This window comes from Amblyraja radiata, chromosome 39 (assembly GCF_010909765.2).
Source record: "Amblyraja radiata isolate CabotCenter1 chromosome 39, sAmbRad1.1.pri, whole genome shotgun sequence".
NCBI classification, from domain to species: domain Eukaryota; kingdom Metazoa; phylum Chordata; class Chondrichthyes; order Rajiformes; family Rajidae; genus Amblyraja; species Amblyraja radiata.
In genome coordinates, this window is record NC_045994.1 from 14,284,938 (window position 1) to 14,304,082 (window position 19,145).

A 19,145-nucleotide genomic window follows, 5' to 3' on the forward strand; every position below is an offset into this window, starting at 1 on the left:
CCCCACCATAAGGTTTTTGTGACTGACCCACAAGGCTTTTCATCTCCCTCGAATATCCTGGTTGTGTCTATGTAGGATAGTAGGTGGGTCATGGCACATAACCGTGGTTCTGGTGGGTAAGCCACGACTGGATTAGGTGTTCCTGGTCTGCTCTGTTTGACCAGTCGCTGGATAACGACAGATCTGGTCTGGAGCTGTGATCATGTTGTCCAGTCGCAATAGGTGTAGTGACTGGACCCTCTGAGCGGATACAAGTGCCATCAACATGAGCGTCTTTAGTGTAGCTTGCTCGAGGCCGGGGGATCTGGCTGGTGGCCATTCCCTGAGATATGTCAGGACCACACTGATATCCCAAATATGGGTATACCTGGGCTTAGGGCTTGATATTGTAAATGCCCTTCATCAGTTTTACCACCAGTGGATGGGATCCCATCGCCTGTTGTCCCGGCGCTGGTTTGAGATAAGCAGAAAGAGCACTCTGCGCTGTGTTGATGGCACTGTAGCTGATCCCTACATCGTGGTGTAGATAGGCCAGGAACTCCAGTATGTTGGTGGCTGTAGCTGTTGCGTATGTTGTCCCTGTTTCCTGGCAGTACTTCTCCCTTTTTTGATGCTGGTTAAGTACTGCCTCTTGGTGGATGTTCGAAGGGATGCCGACATGGTGGTGATGGTTTGTTTGGACAATCCCAGTTCCAGGTAAGGTCTGTTCAAACTTGCAACCCAGGCGTTTAATTTTCTCATGGCATGGGTGTTTAGCTTACCTGGTAGGTAAGTAGCTGATAGCCAAATATGTCTTTCGACACACCATTGCCAAATCATGTTGACCAATTTGTCGCATGATAATGATTTTATGCCACCCATATGGTTAATATAAGCCATCACCGTAGTATTTATCAATTTGTAACCGAACATGCAAGTGCTGCATATTAGATACATATGCTTTTAAACCATAAAAGGCGCCCAACATCTCTAGATAGTTAATGCCCAGTGTAAGTAGTAATGATGACTCTAGGTTAGTCCATCTACCACTTGTGCTGGATATGGAGTTAGTCGCTCCCCAGCCTTGAGCACTGGCATCTGTTTGAATAACTAAAGTAGGGTTAGTGATAAAGATAGGGCTGAAACTATGCCAAACGTTTTCTGCCCACCACTGTAGCTCTGATATTGCTTCAGTGGGTAAGTTCATGACACGATCATAGTGACCTGTATGTCATTTTATTGCCCGTACCTTTGCTCTCTGTAAATTATTTTGATAGTGCAAAGGTCCGAATTGTGTAGCCGTAAATGCTGCTACCATTTCCCCAATTACTCTTGCTAATTGTCTAATAGTTGGTCGCTCGTTGATCATTAATTTGTTGCATGATTGTGCTAATTCAACCATTTTTGCCTTTGGCAAGGTAACAGTCATGTGGACTGAGTTAATTGTGAAGCCCAGGTAGTCCATGATAGTGGATGGCTTCAACTTAGATTTATCTGGATGTAGGACGAACCCCAGAGTTTCGAGGAGCTGTTTAGTAGCTGATACTGCTGCCACAGCCAATTCCATCGTTTTCCCTACTATCAGAATATCCTCCAGATATGCCATGACAATATGTTTTTGTTTTCTTAGTATTGCCATGGCTGGGTTCAATATTTTGGTGAATAATCTTGGGCTGAAGTTAGCCCATAGGGCAATGCTTTGTACCATCCAGATAAATTTTAGGTATCTGCGATGATCCTTGTATATGGGTACTAGATAGTAAGCATCTTTAAGATAAATGCTTGCCATGAAGTGTCCTTTGGAATTCAGTTGTTTGGCAGTAACATATGTCTCCATTTTGAAATGTATATACTTAACAAATTTGCTTAGTGATGTTAAGTCAATGATGATGCGACAGCCACCATCTTTTTTGGTTTTAGTGAATATATTCGATACAAATTCCAAAGGTTCATGTTTGGTCTTTTCGATGACCCCCTTTGGTTAAGTCTCACCAGTTCAGCTTGTCCCTCACGTTTCTCTTTGACGGAGGGAGAAATACCCTTTGGGGCCAATGTTGAACTGTCGGCGTTTTTTCTGACATGAATTGTATTTTATATCCACTAATGCTGTTGAGTATATACTTGTCACTCGTGACCATACCCCATGCTTCTTTAAACAAGTGTAAACTCCCCCCTGTTAATAAAGCACCCTTATTCTCTATATGCTGGTAGGGACCAGACCCACCTACCTCCATGGTTATTGGCGATTCTGTTTCTTCATTTTCCTGAAGATTTTGTTCTGACGTGCTGGCGATGTTGGGGGGAGGCGCAAATCTCCAGAGGGTCCGCTGCGGGCCCTGATCTAAAAAGATCTTTGGGGATAATGTGCGGACCCCAAGCGTTCACCAGTCCCATATTGCGGACGTCGACTGGTGGATGCCGTGGGGTGCTGCCGCTTGGGTATCGGAGGTCTTGGTTTGCTCGTCCCGGGGCCTGCCCTCATTAGGCCGAAGGTTTTTGATGCTTCCTGCATCTCCTTCAGTTTTTTATTGAAATCTTTCCCAAATAGCAGCGCGTCCGTCTCCGCAGCTGGAGATTGTTGATCTCAAATTGTGTGGTACACATTAATGCCAGCACATCCTGCTGGCAGGTATCCATCTCCGTGGTCTCTACGGAACGAGCAAAGGCTGTGATGGCCGACGTCAGGAGCCTTAGGATCCGCTGTAGCTTGAGTTCTTGGGTCCAGATGTGTGACCCACATGCCCCCAGATTTGGCTGTTGACACTTTTTACTTTGAGGGCCTCACAGTTTTCTGGTGCTGTGTGTTATTTCAGCACCTCAGCGAGCACCTTTTCCAGTAATGGTTGATGCTGGCCGCCATTCTTGGTTCCAGCGGTGCTCCAGCCCGTGGGGTTGCTACAAGCGGTCCATCACACCCAACAGCTCTTCATGTTCCTGCACCCCTGGCATACTCCCGAATTCGTCCGCCTGCCCCTGTTCCAGACCAGCCCAGCCCTGGTCACCAATGCTAGCCTCCAGTAATGAGGGAGCAGAGGGCAGTGTACAGAACACTGTGGAGGGGGTGCCTGACCTCCCTCCGCGAGAGCGCTCTTTCTGTGCATCTCGCTGGAGCTGCTCCAATAGCTGTTGGATGCAGCTCAGGCGGCTGTCGCTCCTCCATTTAGGTGGAGACATGTCCCCGTCCGACGAATCGGACGCCACCGGCCGGATGCCTGTTCGGATGGCTAGACATCCAGCCCGCAGTTCAGGCACTAGCGGGACTGAGCTTGGCGCGGTGATGGGGATAGCGGAGCGCCCGGTAATTGTTCCTACCGCCTTCTTCTGGAGCTTTTGTGCCTTGTAGATGCGAGAGCGCCCCTCAAGCAGCGCGTCTCGCAGGCACCTGCGCCGAGAGCCGCTCCAGCGGCTCAGGCGGCTCTCTCTCCCCCCGTGCGGGTGGAGACACGTCCCGTCCGACATCGGGAACACCTGCCGGTTGTCTCTCGAGTGGCTATGCATCCAGCCCGCTGCTCAGGTACTAGCGGGCTGGCCTCGGCACGGTGTCGGGGAATTACGGAACACCGGGTAAACGCTCCTACCGCCTGTTGCTGCCCCCCTCCCCAACGGGAAAACGTTCCTCCTTGAACGGGGGACAGTTTTGTTCCAGAGCATTTTTCTCTGCCTGTAAAAAACACAAGCAGAAAAAGGCTCACCTGTAAAAGAAAACCCGACCTCAGGGTACTCACCTGACGGTCCGGTTCATTCTGTAGCGGGAGAGCCTTACTCCCGTTGCAGCCGCTGTTGCACTGCTGGCGTAATGCCGCGCCTGCGCACTGAGCGGGTTCTTCACGTAGTCACTCACGTGACTCCGAAGTAAAATTAGAGAATGAGTGGCCCCGTTGGGCTGCCGACCGATGGGGCCAGGGGCGAGGCTCTGCTGCTGCACTCCATGGGCTGCACTACGTCGGGACGGGTGAGGCAGGGCCGGTCGCGGCGCTCCCCTCGACCCGATTAGTAGCAGTCAAAAACGGGACAAGGGCGATCCCCTACAGGACAAACTAATTTAGCCCAATATACGGGATGTCCCGGCTAATACGGGACAGTTGGTGATCCTAGCTGTCAGCCACTCGAGCGAAATATGAGGTGCTGTTCCTCCATTTTGTGTGCGGCACGAGGTTGGAAACGTTTGCGATATCAATGTGAAGAATCTGCGGACTTCCAATGTTCTGGGCAGCTGGGCATGGAGAAGAGGCGCAGGAAGGAGTTGTACCTTCTTGCTTAATGTGGCTCCTTTGGCCCTCTGTCAAGCTCTTGTCTAAAAGGCCTTTGTAGAAGTCGGGTTGTGTAGCGTCCTGGACAAGCGAGTTGTGCAAACGCAACCTCCGGCAATAATACACTGATAACTCGGGCTTTCCTCCTTCCGGAGAGCAGGAACGTGAATGAATGGTCTAAATTTAGATGAATTGGAGTTTATTGAATTCATGCTCACAAAAAAAGCGTATAAATAAGAGAAAAAGTACGAGAGGGCGAAGGGGGGGGGGGAGGGGAGAGAGATAATTGGATGTGTATTTTTTTTTATTTTTTAAGAGGAGCTTTGAATTCTCAGAAAAGGCTCCCTTGTTCGAAAGTGTGCTGCTGCAAGATCGGGTGGGTGATCTGCCAAGTCACGAGTGCCTATCAGTAATGGCTCGCTGCGAGAGAGTGCGCAAGCTTCTCATTAGCAGGGAGGCTTCAATGGTCGGAGCTGCAGCCATCCGGTACAATGGGGTATACTTGGTGGGAAACAATGTACAGCTTGTCTGAAGGACGGCTGCTGTTATCCTCACCTCCAGGTTGACTTCAAGATTAAAGCGGATAGATAGTTCCATATAAAGCAGTTAGTTTAATTTGGTGGGTAGGCGAAAATGCTGGAGAAGCTCAGCGGGTGCAGCAGCATCTATGGAGCGACGGAAATAGGCAACGTTTCGGGCCAAAACCCTTCTTCAGTTTAATTTGGTAATACAGCACGGAAATGTATCCAGCTGATGCAACATTTTTGTTTATCTTTGATGAGCAACTAAACATTAAACCTGCAAGTGATGCGTTCTAATAGCAGTTTAGATAGAGTTTTAGATTGGCTGTTCCTGTAGAGTGAGTGACTGAGTGTGGTGGGACTTGTCTCACATTTGAATTGTGGGACATTTGTTCTACCCCTGGTCACACCAAAGATACTAGAGGAGCTCCTCAAGTATCTTTGGTTCACACTGTATTGAGGCGAGAATTCAAGATGGCCGCCAGAGACCGTCTCGTTCTCAGAAAAGAAATGGCTTCCTGTTCCGTTCCTGATCGATGGGCCGAAGGGCCCCATTTCCACACTGTATTTTTTAAGTCTGAATTAAAGTCTAAAGTATGTATTTACACACTTGCTGCCCGATTCCAGAACTATCCAGCTTGGATAGAAATTATAAACTGGTCACTCACAAACGATAATTGCCGTTAAAATGGCGGACAGTGGGGTTAGTTCATTAAGGGCCTGTCCCAAGAGCATGTGACCTGCATGCGGCAAGCACGACCTAAAGGGCCGGTCCCACCAGCATGCGCCTGCATGCGGCAAGCGCGACCTAAAGGGCTGGTCCCACCAGCATGCGACCTGCATGCGGCAAGCGCGACCCAACGTGGTCACTTGAGCCTTACGGCATGCGGCAAGCGTGACCAAACCAGAAGCGGGAGCCGCATGGAGGTCGAGTGAGTGACACGACGTCGAGGCGGCTGCGGGCCAGCAGGCCGTTGCCGCGCGGAATTTTTAAACACGGTCAGTTTTTCGGAGCCCCGCGCGATGTCGAGGCCAGATCCGCACAACTCCATACGGGTCCGGCGATCGAAGTGGGACCGGCCCCGCGAGGCCGTATGGCTCAAGCGACCACGTTAGGTCGCGCTTGCCGCATGCAGGCGCATGCTGGTGGGACCGGCCCTTTAGGTCGCGCTTGCCGCGTGGAGTCGCATGCTCGTGGGACAGGCCCTTTAGTGATAGGAGCCACTCGGCCCATCAAGTCTACTCCGTCATTCAATCGTGGCTGATCTATCTTTCCCTCTCAACCCCATTCTCCTGCCTTCTCCCCATTACCCCTGACACCCGCACTAATCAAGAATCTATCTATCTCTGCCTCCATTGACTTTGGCCTCCACCGCCGTCTGTGGCAATGAATTCCATAGATTCACCACTAAATACTGACTAAAGAAATTCCCCCTCATCTCCTTCCTGAAGGAAGGTCCTTTAATCCTGAGGCCATGGCCTCTGGTCCTAGACTCTCCCACTGGTAGAAGCACATTCTCCAACATCAACTCTCTCCGGGCCTGCAGTGATCAACAGGCATTTGTACCTGAGACGATCGCTTTTTATATTAATTGTTCTTTCAACTTGTTGGAACAGGGATCACGAGCGAGACCATTCTGAAACCGACGAGCATCACCGAGGAAGAGGTCCTGGAGTTGATCACCAAGCTCAACAATGACAGCAGAGTGGACGGGTTGCTGGTCCAGCTTCCTTTACCAGGTAAGGGCCTTGCTCTGTGATGGAGCTCTAGGGTCATCTCTGCCACCTCCTCCTCCTCCTCCTCACTGGAAGTTCTGTTGGTTGACCCCCTTGGTGTAGCCAGTAGATCTGGAAGTTCTTCTCAGGCCCCCTTCGGTCATGGCTGACCATGGGTGTCTCCAGGGTGCTGTTCGCTATATGGAGGACGCCTGTGGGTGACTTTGTTTAACGTGGGGAGACTGGTGCACAGACAGACACCCCACGGTCCTTGACAGATCTGGGTCAGGATCCAGAGGCATGGAGTCCAAGACAACCGGAGACCCTTTTCTGCTGCAGCCTTCATCCGCCTTCCCAGCCGTTGTGACGCTCCACTAAGGTCAGCCATCGTCCTCCACCTGTTCCACCGTTGAGGTCTTGGTTGGATCAGGGTCCTCACCCTCGACCTTACCGCCATGGATGGCCCTACCAGGAGCATAGCTCCAGACGGCATCGCTCTCACGATCTCAGGACCACACAAGCTTCTCCACCACGACAAGGTGACAATCCACGGAGCAGTTGCAGACGTTACATTAGTAGAGACATTTAATTGAACAATAGACACAAAAAGCCGGAGTAACTCAGCGGGACAGGCAGCATCTCTGGAGAGAAGGAATGGATGACATTTCGGGTCGAGGCCATTCTTCAGACTTGACTTGACTCTCTATCCATTCTGATCTTTTATCTATTTTACTTCTTGATTTTTTTTGTTCTCCAAAAATATATTTGGGATGATGCAAAATATATACAAAACAAGGACAGGTTTCTGACCTTAACGTTTATACATTCGCAGGGTCATGGTGGAAAAAACATTACCCCTCAGTTCCCCTTCACCTTAAACCAATGTCCTCTGGTCCTCGATTCACCTACTCTGGGCCAGAGACTCTGTGCATCTGCCGATCTTTGCCTCATGCTTTTATACGCCCCTATAAGATCACCCCTCATCATGGGGCAACAGGTATTGACTGTATACCCTATCATAAGGTGATAAGGAATAGGAGTAGAATTGGGCCATTCGGCCCATCGAATCTACTCCACCGTTCAATCATGGCTGATTCATCTCTCCCTCCTAACCCCATTCTCCTGCCTTCTCCCCATAACCTCCGACACCCGTACCAATCAAGAATCTATCTATCTCTGCCGTAAGAATATCCACCGACTTAGCCTCCACAGCCTTCTGTGGCAAAGAATTCCACAGATTCACCACCCTCTGACTAAAGACATTTCTCCTCATCTCATTCCTAAAAGAACGCCCTTTAAATTCTGATTCTATCTACGTTGCTCTAAATATGCTCCACTTCGATCAAGTCTCCCCTCTAAGGCACGGTGGCGCAGCGGTAGAGTTGCTGCCTTACAGCGCTTGCATTCCTGGGTTCGATCCCGACTACAGGTGCTGTCTATACGGAGTTTGTACGTTCTCCCCGTGACCGCGTGGGTTTTCTCCGACATCTTCGGTTACCTCCCACACTCCTAAGAGGTACAGGTTTGTGCGTTAATTGGCTTGTTATAAGTGTAAAAATTGTCCCTAGTGTGTGTGTGTGTGTAGGATAGTGTCAATGTGTGGGGATCGCTGGTCGGCATGGACTTGGTGGGCCAAAGGGCCTGTTTCCGTGCTGTATCTCTAAACTAGAGGTATGGAGCATAGGGACAGAGTGCTGGACATGCCCGCATGGTTCACATTGCTGAATGCTGGTGTGTTGCCCAGTCTGATGGAATGCCTGAGCTTGCTGAAAGGGGCAGAAATAGACATGAGGCGTTGGTTATGGCCATCTACACATCACTGAATGCTCACTACTGTATACAGGGGGACCTGCACATGTCACGTCACTTCACTTCAAGAAGGGGATGTTGATCCCGTTACACAACAGGTGCCCTTTTATGCTCGGGGGGGGGGGGTGTCCTAGTGCCGATGCGAGGGTAGATACAACCAGGAGAGACAGTGATTCATGAGAACTATATATATTACGGTAACCAAATTAGCAAGCCCATCAGGAAGGCTGGCTCCGAGTTGGATTCACTGGAGGTGGGTCTTGGAGGGGAGGATGCTCCACAAACTGCGGAGCATCCTGGACAATACAGCTCACCCCCTCCGTGACACACACACACTGGTCAACCTGAGGAGCACCTTCAGCAACAGACTGGCTCCACCAAGATGCAGCACAGAACGAACGCCACAGGAGATCCTTCTTCCCTGTGGCTATCAAACTGTACAGTTCCTCCATCAGTTATGATCATATTGAATGGCGGTGCTGGCTCGAAGGGCCGAATGGCCTACTCCTGCACCTATTGTCTATTGTACCTTGGTGCGCATGGCCATGCACTGAGGCTCGTACACTGAGACTCAATTAGCAGCCTGTAAGTTGCGGAGAAGCTTGCAGTACGTCTCAGAATCTGCGGGGGAAGGGAGAAGCCTGGGCTGTACTTCCTAGAGGCAGCTGACAGCTGGGAGAGGCTCGGTGTGGCCCACAGCATGGCCCGTGTCCAGTTTCTCTAAGAAGGAACCTACTGTAATTTCATGTGACCAAATTAGGGCCAGGAAACGCTGGGAGTTCGTGTGGCTCGAAATGTTTAGTTTGGGGTTAGAGATACAGCGTGGAAACAGCCCACTGAGTCCGCACCGACCAGCGATCCCCGCCCGCCCACTAGGGACAATTTACACTGATACCAAGCCAATTAACAAACAAATCTGCACGTCTTTGGCGTGTGGGAGGAAACCTGAGCACCCGGAGAAAACCCACGCGGGCCAGTTTAGTTTATTGTCACGTGTACCGAAGTGAAGTGAAAAGCGTTTGTTGCGTGCTGACCAGTCAGCGGAGAGTCAATGCGTGATTACAATTAAGAGGAGAACATGCAAACTCCACACAGGCAGCACTCGTAGTCGGGATCGAGCCCGGGTCTCTGGCGCTGTACGGCGGCAAATCTACCGCTGTGCCACCATGCTGCCTCGGTGCTCTGGGAGAACATAAGGAAGAGGGGTTAGGGTGTTGGACGGAATAGCTGTGCAAGATATCCTTCAGTGCTGCCTGCTGCTGGGCGGCAAAACTGAATGCGTCGAGTATCTGAAACATGCCCATGGCATTAAATAGTAGCTTTAGGCTGAAGTCGTCGCTTTAGCACTCTGCTGGGAAGACTATTGAGAGCAGCAGGTCTCTGATGACATTTCAGTGTGTGTGTGTGTGTGTGTGTGAGATTGGGTCTAAAATTAGCTCTCAGCAAGTGGTTCCAGGCCAGTGGTTTTATCATCTCTCGGGTGGGTGTCAGTGCAGGGCAGGGAATAGTTGCTGACTCAGTGGCAGAGTTGCTGCCTTGTAGTGCCGGAGACCCGGGTTCGATCCTGACTACGGGTGCTGTCTGTACGTTCTCCCCGTGACCCACATGTGTTTTCTCCGGTTTCCTCCCGCACTCCAAAGACGTGTCGGTTTGTAGGTTAATTGGCTTCGGTAAACAAATTGTCAATTGTCCCCCGTCTATAGGCCAGTGCTGCGGCATGGAGTGGTCACTGGTCGGCGCGGACTCAGTGGGCCATACCAACACACAGCATCCCAACTCCTGTACCCGATGCCCTGATCGATATAAGCCCCATCACCAGGGAACTGCATGGGACGACAGATGGCACAATGGGCTAAGTGTTCGGCTGGCAACCGGAAGGTAGCCGGTTCGAATCCCGCTTGGAGTGCATACTGTCGTTGTGTCCTTGGGCAAGACACTTCACCCACCTTTGCCTGTGTGTGAATGTGTGTGAGTGATTGGTGGTGGTCGGAGGGGCCATAGGCGCAGATTGGCAGCCACGCTTCCGTCAGTCTGCCCCAGGGCAGCTGTGGCTACAGAAGTAGCTTACCACCACCGAGTGTGACTGAGGAGTGAATGAATAATGCGATGTAAAGCGCCTTGAGTATTAGAAAGGCGCTATATAAATCCCATCCATTATTATTATTATTATTATTTATTCCCACAGCTTTGATCCAGCTGCGTAAGACGATGTGCATGAAATCACATGCAAAGTGCAGGAAAGAAATGTTTGCAAGTTGTGGGAATTATAGCAGATTATTAAAATGAGCCCATAGCCCACCTGGGACTCTCCTGGTGTGTAAAGGGCCTGTCCTACCTGGCGATTTTTTTTTTCCAGCGACTGCCGCATCATTGATTGGCGTATCAGAGTCGCCGAAATATTTTGAACATTTCAAAATCCAGCGGCGACAAAAAAAATGTTGCGACATCCGAGGATGTCAATACGTCGTCACGCCGCGACTTTTTCGGTGACCTGATACGTCAGTCAATGATGCTGGTAGTCGCCGAAAAAAATCGCCGAGCGTGACAGGCCCTTCAATGTCCAAATGTTTAGTATGACCTTGAGTTCCCCTTTACTGGGCGATGCAGCGGCAAGCAAACGTGATACGTGGGACGCTTCCATTTGGTACTTGAATTGTTGGACTGTCCTCACAGCATCAGAGGCGATGATATGCACTGACTTTCAATCGATGGGGTCAATGCACACAGTCTTGTGGCCAGAGTTGGGAGATCACGAGTTTAAGGATGAAGGGGGAAAGATAATGAATACTTAAGGGGCAACTTATTTATGCAAAGGGTGGTGGGTATATGGTACGAGCTGTCGGAGGAGGTAGTTGAGGCAGGTACTATCGCAACGTTTCAGAAGCATTTAGACGGGTACATGGATTGGGCAGGGTTGGAGGGATGTGGGCCAAACGCCCAGGTGGCACTGGTGTAGCTGGGACATGTTGACCGGTGTGAGCAAGTTGGGCCGAAGGGCCTGCTTTCATGCTGTATGTCTGACCCAATGGTGGACATGTCCAGCACTAGAGGCCGTAGCTATAAGGAGAGAGGGGAAACGTTTAATGGAAAGAAGAAGGGTTTCGGCCCAAAACGTTGCCTATTTCCTTCACTCCATAGATGCTGCTGCACCCGCTGAGTTTCTCCAGCTTTTTTTGTGTACCTAACGTTTAATGGAGATGTGTGGGGCAAGCTTTTTTTTAGTTTACACACAGAGAAGGGCCTGTTTCCAGGTTGTGACACTTGTGTGTGGGTCAGCATGGGAAAGTTGGGCCGAAGGGCCTGATCCCACTCTGTAGGATTCTATGACCTTTTCAAAACCCCAGGGCCTTATGGTTTGGTTCATTGTTGACTTTTTTTCCTCAGAACATCTCGATGAGCGCAAGATCTGCAACGCCGTGTCTCCCACGAAAGATGTGGACGGGTTTCACGTCATCAACGTGGGCCGCATGTGTCTCGACCAGAACTCCATGTTGCCCGCCACGCCCTGGGGCGTGTGGGAAATCATCCAGCGCACAGGCAAGTATAAATGCCTTTGAAGGCGCATCTGTAGAAGTTGGTGAGGGTTGTTGGGGGCGTGACAAACTTTCTCAGCCTTCTAAGGAAGAAGGGAAGGGAGGTTTATGAGTTAACAGTGCACCATTATGTCCTTCAGGAATTGCGACCCTCGGGAAGAACGTGGTAGTCGCTGGGCGGTCAAAGAACGTCGGGATGCCCATCGCCATGCTGCTTCACACAGATGGCGGGCACGAACGGCCAGGAGGTGAGTTAGTAAATAATTGTCCAGTCAGATACATGGATAGGACAGATTTAGAGGGAAATGGGCCAAATGCAGGCAGGTGGGACTAGTGTAGACGGGACATGTTGGACTCTGGGTGAAAACGTTTTTTTCTCACCTCAGTCCTAAAGGGGAGGTCATTTAAGTCTGAGGTGAGAAAAAACTTTTTCACCCAGAGAGTTGTGAATTTATGGAATTCCCTGCCACAGAGGGCAGTGGAGGCCAAGTCACTGGATGGATTTAAGAGAGAGTTATATAGAGCTCTAGGGGCTAGTGGAATCAAGGGATATGGGGAGAAGGCAGGCACGGGTTATTAATAGGGGACGATCAGCCATGATCACAATGAATCGAAGGGCCGAATGGTCCTCCTGCACCTATTTTCTATGTCTATGTTTCTATGTTGGGCGGTGTGGGCAAGTTGGGGCCTGTTTTCCTCACACGATGGCTCTATGAGTCTATGTACGTGTTGGAAATGAAAGCTAAAAGGCTTGTATTGTGTTGCAGGTGATGCCACTGTGACCATCTCCCATCGATACACCCCCAAAGACCAGCTGAGGGAGCATACAAAGCTTGCTGACATTATTGTGGCCGCAGCAGGTGAGTGGACTGGTTGAAACTACAAGGCAATCTTCCCTATGGTCGTAACTTATAGTTCGGTTTGTACTCGCTAGAATTTAGAAGATTGAGGGGGATCTTATAGAAACATACAAAATTCTTAAGGGGTTGGACAGGCTAGATGCAGGAAGATTGATCCCGATGTTGGGCAAGTCCAGAGTCACAGTTTAAGGATAAGGGGGAAATCTTTTAGGACCGAGATGAGAAAAACATTTTTCACACGGAGAGTGGTGAATCTGTGGAACTCTCTGCCACAGAAGGTAGTTGAGGACAGTTCATTGGCTATATTTAAGGGGGAGTTAGTTGTAGCTAAAGGGATCAGGGGGTATGGAGAGAAGGCAGGTACAGGATACTGAGTTGGATGATCAGCCATGATCATATTGAATGGCGGTGCAGGCTCGATGGGCCGAATGGCCTACTCCTGCACCTATTTTCTATGTTTCTATGTAAGGTCATTAGGAGTAGAATTTGGCTAAAGAAATGTCACCTTCCTAAAAGAACATCCTTTAATTCTGAGGCTATGACCTCTAGTCCTAGACTCTCCCGCACGTGAATTGGCTTCTGTAAATTGTTCCTCATGTGCGTGGGATAGTGTTTGTGCACGGGGGATCCCAGGGAGTGGACGAGAAGGTGGGACAACATAGAACTAGTGTAAACGGGTGATTGATGGTCAAGGCAGACTAGATGGGCCGAAGGGCCTGTTGGGACCATTGTCATAAGTGATAGTAGAAGTCGACCTCGGTTGCTGTCTGTATGGAGTTTTGCCCGCTGAGTTACTCCAGCATTTTGAGTCTATCTTCAGTTCAAACCAGCATCTGCAGTTCCTTCCGACACTATTCGAACTGATCCCTCCAAGTGGAGGAGATGAGTGGTCTGAAGAAGGGTCTCGACCCGAAACGTCGCCTATTTCCTTCACTCCATAGATGCTGCCTCACCTGCTGAGTTTCTCCAGCATTTTTGTCTACCTCCAAGTGAAGGTGCTGCTGTTGCTGTTTGTGACCCCTAGCCTTGTTCCTTGCAGGTATTCCCAACCTGATCACCGCTGACATGATAAAAGAGGGAGCTGCTGTCATTGATGTTGGCATCAACCGTGTACAAGACCCGGTCACTGGCAAGCCCAGACTTGTGGGGGACGTGGATTTTGAAGGTAAAGGAATGAATCGTATGGTAATGTATGGGCTTGTACACTCTGGAGTTTAGAAGGATGAGAGGGTATCTCATTGAAACATATAACATTGTTAAGGGCTTGGACATGCTAGAGGCAGGAAACATGTTCCCGATGTTGGGGGAGTCCAGAACCAGGGGCCGCAGTTTAAGAATAAGGAGTAAGCCATTTAGAACGGAGACGAGGAAACACTTTTTCTCACAGAGAGTGGAATTCTCTGCCTCAGAGGGCAGTGGAGGATGGTTCTCTGGATGCTTTCAAGAGAGCTAGATAGGGCTCTTAAAAATAGCGGAGTCAGGGGATATGGGGAGAAGGCAGGAACGGGGTACTGATTGGACCCCCCCAAAATCGGGAACATGTTTCCTGCCTCTAGCGTGTCCAAGCTCTTAACAATCTGGAGACATAAAGGCAGGAACATTACAGCAAGCACTCTGGATTCACTCTGGAATGATAGTGTGTTTTTCCCCTCTGGGTGGCTGGGCGTCACTACTAATTGCTGCCTGCCTGCCTGGATTACTCAGTCCTGTTTAACAGCCAGTGTAACGCAGTCATTGGGCCATCTGATGGTCTTTCTAACCTGGGGAAGTCTTGCCAGAGATGCTGCCTGTCCCGTTGACTTACTCCAGCATTTTGTGCTACCTGGGCTGCAGAGAGCTATCCTGATACAAACTCTCAACCATTATTTGAATGGCCTAGATCAAGGCTTCCCAAACCCAGGGGGTGAATTTCGCCCACCCAGGGGGTAGATTTTCACTTACACTTTTACATTTTTATTTGCACTTTCGAGGAGCCTTTCACTTCCTTGTCTCTGTATCTCCCTCTCCACTGACATCAGTCTGACGATGGGCCTCGATCCGAAACGTCACCCATCTCTGGAGATGCTGTCTGTCCCTCTGAGTTACTTACTTACTGCAGCATTTTGTGACTTATCAGTTCGAATGGGGGGGGGGGGGCTGAGTTTAGGAATGGGTGACGTTTCGGGTCGACACGCCCTTGCAGTCTGAAGTCGCCCATTCCTCCTCTCCAGAGATGCTGCCTGTCCCGCTGGGTTACTCCAGCACTTTGTGTCTATCTCGGTGCATGGGTTGAGGAAGGCAGGAAGCTACACCCCCCCCCCCCCTCTCTCCCCCCCCCCCCCCAACCTTCCCCCGGTGCTTCTACAGGTGCACAGTCGAGAGCATGCTGACCGGTTGCATCGTGGCTTGGTTCGGCAATTTGAGCGCCCAGGAGAGGAAAAGACTACAAAAAGTAGTAAACACTGCCCAGTCCATCATCGGCTCTGACCTTCCTTCCATCGAGGGGATTTATTGCAGTCGCTGCCTCAAAAAGGCTGGCAGTATCATCAAAGACCCACACCATCCTGGCCACACACTCATCTCCCTGCTACCTTCAGGTAGAAGGTACAGGAGCCTGAAGACTGCAACAACCAGGTTCAGGAATAGCTACTTCCCCTCAGCCATCAGGCTATTAAACCTGGCTCGGACAAAACTCTGATTATTAGCAACCACTTTCTGTTATTTGCACTACCAGTTTATTTATTCATGTGTGTATATATTTATATCATGGTATATGGACACATTTATCTGTTTTGTAGTAAATGCCTACTATGTTCTGTGTGCTTAAGCAAAGCAAGAATTTCATTGTCCTATACAGGGACACATGACAATAAACTCACTTGTATTCACCAGCCTCCCCCCCCCCCAACCTCCCCCCCTCTCTAACCTCCAGACCTTTTGTTGGTTTATTCAGGGGTGAAGAAGAAAGCCAGTTTCATAACGCCAGTGCCAGGCGGGGTTGGCCCCATGACGGTGGCTATGCTGATGAAGAACACCATCATAGCAGCCAAGAAGCTTCTGAAACAGCGGGAGAACTGAGCACCTTGTCGCCCGGTGCCCGCGCGGTGGAATCGGGGCCCGCGGCCCCTGCTGAACATTCCGATGTACTTGTTTGCACCTCCCCGTAACAACGGCTGACAGCTGAGCAGTTGTTTCTTGCACTGTCCTTGAGGGAATTGTGTTTTCCTGTTTACAGTGATTGTAACTTATTTGGGAGGACCTCGCTCCAGAGGTTAAGGAATGTGCAATTTTTAAACGTTTGTAACAAAGAGGCTTCCGGCGCCCACGCTATTCTCGGCCAATTGCTCGAGATGTTCCAATGAGATGGGGGGGGGGGGGGGAATAGCTTGTTTTATCACCAGTTTGTTTTGAAGTTATGGTGAGGAGACCAAAGTGGAGGGAAGGCCCATTATGCTTTGAAGGCTTCAGTGTCGGGGAATCCGACGCGATCCTCAATGTGCATCTCTTTAGGAATGCCGTTAAGTATACATTGGCATAAAATATTGGGATCTTGCATTGAAACGTTAAATTATCTTTATCACTTGGCAGGAACCTGGTTTGGGGCCAGCGGAGATGAAATGAAGTGAGTGTTTGGAGTTCCGATCTTGTGGTCAATGCAGCCACATGTCTTAACAGCCCATATTAAAAGCCACCCCTTGAGGTTGGAGATTAGATATATTAACATTACAGCTCTTTGGTACACGCTGCAATGGGAGCTTCTAGTGTTGGCCGAAGACCAAACGCTTCTCCTCTCCTGTTTAAGAAAGAACTGCGGATGAAGGTAGACATAAACGCTGGAGAAACTCAGCGGGTGAGGCAGCATCTATGAAGCGAAGGATTTAGGTGACGTTTTGGTTCGAGGCCCTTCATCAGACTCCGTCTGCTCAAAACCGTGCAGGCTGAGGAAAGCTCGAGAGTTTTAAACAAAAGCCGCCCCTCTGTCCCAGAAAGGCCCATTGGCGCAGTGGGCTGCAGTCGTCCTCGTGTTTCTTGTTGTCAACTGATGTTGTTGTGGCGCTTTTCACTTTGTCGCGCCAGTTGAAAGAAAAAACTGGGCCTAGTGGTCGGACGGGGCAGGGTTCACTTGCCATAGCCGTCGATCGATTGTCACCACCATTATCGCTGATCGATAGTCAACATCATCATTGCCAACGCCATTAGCGTTGATCAATAGTCGCAAAGGGCGCCGAGCCTACAGGTTTGGCGGCCGATTTGCGGGATCGTTATTGTGTTGACTTGGCGACTAGGCCGAACACTCCAGTAAAAACTGAAACCTCATCGCTTTTGTCATGTGTCCAAATATTGGCAAAGCATAATGTTTGACGTGCGTTGTTACGGGAAATAAAGCTGTTAACTGTTCTAAAGTAAGTCACCCGAGTCTAGTCAGTCGCAGAGTGGTGAATGCCTGGAACATGCTGCTAGGTGTGGTGTCGGAGGCAGGTACGATAGTGGTGTTTAGAATTAGGAGCAGAATTAGGCCATTTGGCCCATCTAGTTACTCCGCACTCCAATCGTAGCTGGCCTATCTTTTCCTCGCAACCCCCTTCTCTCCATCACCGCTGACACCCATACTAATCAAGAATCTGTCGATCTCTGCCTCAAAAATACCTATTGACTTGGCCCCCACAGCCGTCTGTGGTAAAGAATTCCACCGATTCACCGCCCTCAGGCTAAAGAAATTCCTCCTCGTCTCCCTTCTAAAGGTACGTCCTTTTATTCTGATGTACATGGATAGGAAAGGTTTAGAGGACATGGGCCAAACGCAGGCAGGTGGGACTGGTGTAGATGGGGCATGTTGGTCGGCATGGGCAAGTTGGGCCGAAATACCTTTCCACCTGTTTGACTCAAAATCCCACGATGAACCCAAAGGAGCAAGCAGCTGGAGGAGAGGAATTGTCGACGCTTTGGTTTGAAATCTTGGATCTGGATTGAGAGTGGAAAGGAAAGTGGAGGGGGGGGTTGGGAAAGGGGGTGGTATATGCAGCATAGTGGCATTGCAAATAAGGCTTAAGAAGGAACTGCAGATGCTGGAAAATTGAATGTAGACAAAAATGCTGGAGAAACTCAGCGGGTGCAGCAGCATCTATGGAGCGAAGGGAATAGGCAACGTTTCGGCCCGAAACGTTGCCTATTTCCTTCGCTCCATAGATGCTGCTGCACCCGCTGAGTTTCCCCAGCATTTTTGTCTACCTTGCAAATAAGGCTGCTGCCTCGTAGTGGGTTCAATTCTGACCTTAGGTGCTGCCTGTGTGGAGTTTGCACGTTCACCTGACTACGAGTGCTGTCGAAAACGAGTTTGTACGCTCTCCCTGTGACCACGTGGGTTTTCTCCGGGTGCTCCGGTCCCCCCCCCCCCCCCACACTCCAAAGGTTTATTGCCTTGGGTAAGTCGTAAAATTGGGTCGAAGGGCCTGTTTCTGCATGGTATCTCCAAAGTCTAAAGGGTGATATCCGAGGAATGCACCCTCAAAACCACTCCTGTTGTCAAGGAATGCTAATGAGAATGTAATTTAAAGCATATTGATTAAGGGAGGTCAGGAAGCAGAGACACCCACACACATTTAATCACATGCCATTTCTTATTATCATAGTACATAGAAACAGAAAATAGGTGCAGGAGTAGGCCATTCGGCCCTTCGAGCCTGCACCGCCATTCAATATGATCATGGCTGATCATCCAACTCAGTATCCAGTACCTGCTTTCTCTCCATACCCCCTGATCCCTTTAGCCACAAGGGCCACATCTAACTCCCTCTTAAATATAGCCAATGAACTGTGGCCTCAACTACCTTCTGTGGCAGAGAATTCCAGAGATTCACCACTCTCTGTGTGAAAAGTGTTTTCCTCATCTCGGTCCTAAAGGATTTCCCCCTTACCCTTAAACTGTGTGACCCCTTGTTCTGGACTTCCCCAACATCGGCAACAATCTTCCTGCATCTAGCCTGTCCAACCCCTTAAGAATTTTGTAAGTTTCTATAAGATCCCCTCTCAATCTTCTAAAGTCACCCAGCGGGCCAGAACCCTGCCGAAGCGAGTATCAGTCTGAAGAAGGGTTTCGGCCCGAAACGTTGCCTATTTCCTTCGCTCCATAGATGCTGCTGCACCCGCTGAGTTTCTCCAGCATTTTTGTGTACCTAAGCGAGAAGCATATTGATTGAGAAAGGCAAACTGAGCCTCTCTGTAATTGATAAGCTGCCAGCAACACAATAGGTACCGATTGGTGCCAGAGACCTGGGTTTGATCCTGGCTACAAGTGCTGGCTGTACGGAGTTTGTACCTTCTCCCTGAGACCGCCTGGGTATTCTACAGGATCTTCAGTTAGAAACATAGAAATTAGGTGCAGGAGTAGGCCATTCGGCCCTTCGAGCCTGCACCGCCATTCAATATGATCATGGCTGATCATCCAACTCAGTATCCCGTACCTGCCTTCTCTCCATACCCTCTGATCCCCTTAGCCAC

At 49.9% G+C, this 19,145-nt stretch overlaps 1 protein-coding gene across 1 annotated transcript in view; it reads left to right on the forward strand.

Annotated features, from left to right (window-relative positions):
• mthfd2 (methylenetetrahydrofolate dehydrogenase (NADP+ dependent) 2, methenyltetrahydrofolate cyclohydrolase) overlaps positions 1–17,050 on the forward strand; it is a 37,803-nt gene extending 20,753 nt beyond the window's left edge. The window contains exons 3-8 of the mRNA XM_033013748.1: positions 6,368–6,490; positions 11,660–11,812; positions 11,949–12,056; positions 12,576–12,668; positions 13,708–13,833; positions 15,601–17,050. Coding sequence (XP_032869639.1) covers positions 6,368–6,490; positions 11,660–11,812; positions 11,949–12,056; positions 12,576–12,668; positions 13,708–13,833; positions 15,601–15,725 — 728 coding nt within the window. The 3' untranslated portion in view covers positions 15,726–17,050. The remainder of the gene's footprint in view (positions 1–6,367; positions 6,491–11,659; positions 11,813–11,948; positions 12,057–12,575; positions 12,669–13,707; positions 13,834–15,600) is intronic.
• Positions 17,051–19,145: the final 2,095 nt, after the last annotated feature.